Below are 1287 nucleotides of genomic sequence, written 5' to 3'. Positions count from 1 at the left end.
ACATGGAATTACAATCAGTGCATGTAAAAGTGTGAAAAAAGTGGAGGGAACAATTTATGTCAGTGATATGATTATATTGAGCTTTTAAATGTCAATGTTTTCTACCCACAAAATAAATTCTGATGAGCATCTTCCCTGTATTAGCTCTGTCCAGAAGACTACTCCTCAAAGTAAATCACGGAGACAGAGTGTGGTAGGGTCACGCAACTCAACCTCGGCTGCAGATGACTTTGAGGAGCTGATCAACGAATTCACTGAGGATCATCTAGATGGAGATGTGGATCCCGGCATTGGGGAGGACGATCTACTGCAGGAACTTTCAGACATGATTGGCAGCTGAGGCAGCTTTTCCATTAAAGTAAATACCCTGGCCTAGCTCAATCAACAACACCAATATTGTTAACGTTTCCTAATTGTATTTATACTTAAGACTCCTTTATCACTTGTTTGCTTGGGATTTATGTTTGTTGGCTTTTTCTGTATTATCCGAAAGCAGCATGGGCAATACCTGATAGATTTTAAGTGTTGGAAAAGACAAACATGATCAGAGACAAATGGTGTATACTGTGTATGCTCTGGGGAAATCTAAATGTATATACATATTAAAAAAAAAATCAGCTCCTATTACTTTTAGATTCTAGCAAATGTTACTTTTACCTTCAGTGACCTTTTTTAAAGCAGTGAATGTCAATTTAATGTCAAAGTTTTATTTCAATGTTGTAGATCCCATGGAGCTCATCTTCTCCGTGTGATTTTTTATAATTTTTTTTTTTCCTGAAATGTATGTTGTTTATTTCTTAAACCATTAGCAGTAGATTTATTCAGTGGACTTAAATTGAAATTACTTATGTTGACTCCTCAGGTAAAGATTATTTTGTTTGTATGCATCTATGAGAAATATTTAAGCAATAGAGTCTCTTTTTTTCATTTAAATTGCGTTGAAAAATCGAAAACAGATCAGTGATGAGTCCAACAGTTTTCCACAAGTTCGCTGTTCAAAGTAATTTGTCCATATAACATTACTGTGTAAATAAAAAATGCTTTTATTTAACAAGCTGGGCTCTTTGTCAATATTAAGCAAACACTCTGCTATTCTGCAAGAAAACCAGCTTGTTTGTTGGGGTTCACTACAGTGGATGAGAGGGTAGCCTCATTTTGCCTTTGATTGGGTTGATGGGTTCGCATTGTTGTTTGTGCCTATCCACCAAACAGCAGCTCAGCGTACCCAGCCTTTTGGCAGTCCTTGGAGGGGGTGCTTGAGAGCGCTCCCAATGGGAACTCCCAGAG

The 1287-nt window shown here is 37.3% G+C and overlaps 1 protein-coding gene across 1 annotated transcript in view; it reads left to right on the top strand.

Annotated features, from left to right (window-relative positions):
- The window catches only part of zc3h11a (zinc finger CCCH-type containing 11A), a 29099-nt gene extending 28045 nt beyond the window's left edge, over window positions 1-1054 (top strand). The window contains exon 16 of the mRNA XM_086040452.1: window positions 145-1054. Coding sequence (XP_085896578.1) covers window positions 145-340 — 196 coding nt within the window. The 3' untranslated portion in view covers window positions 341-1054. The remainder of the gene's footprint in view (window positions 1-144) is intronic.
- The last annotated feature ends 233 nt before the right edge of the window (window positions 1055-1287 follow it).

Source organism: Filicampus tigris, chromosome 9 (genome assembly GCF_054856515.1).
Source record: "Filicampus tigris isolate MCC_2025a chromosome 9, RoL_Ftig_1.0, whole genome shotgun sequence".
Taxonomy (NCBI): Eukaryota; Metazoa; Chordata; class Actinopteri; order Syngnathiformes; family Syngnathidae; genus Filicampus; species Filicampus tigris.
This window is presented reverse-complemented; position numbering and strand designations above follow the sequence as displayed.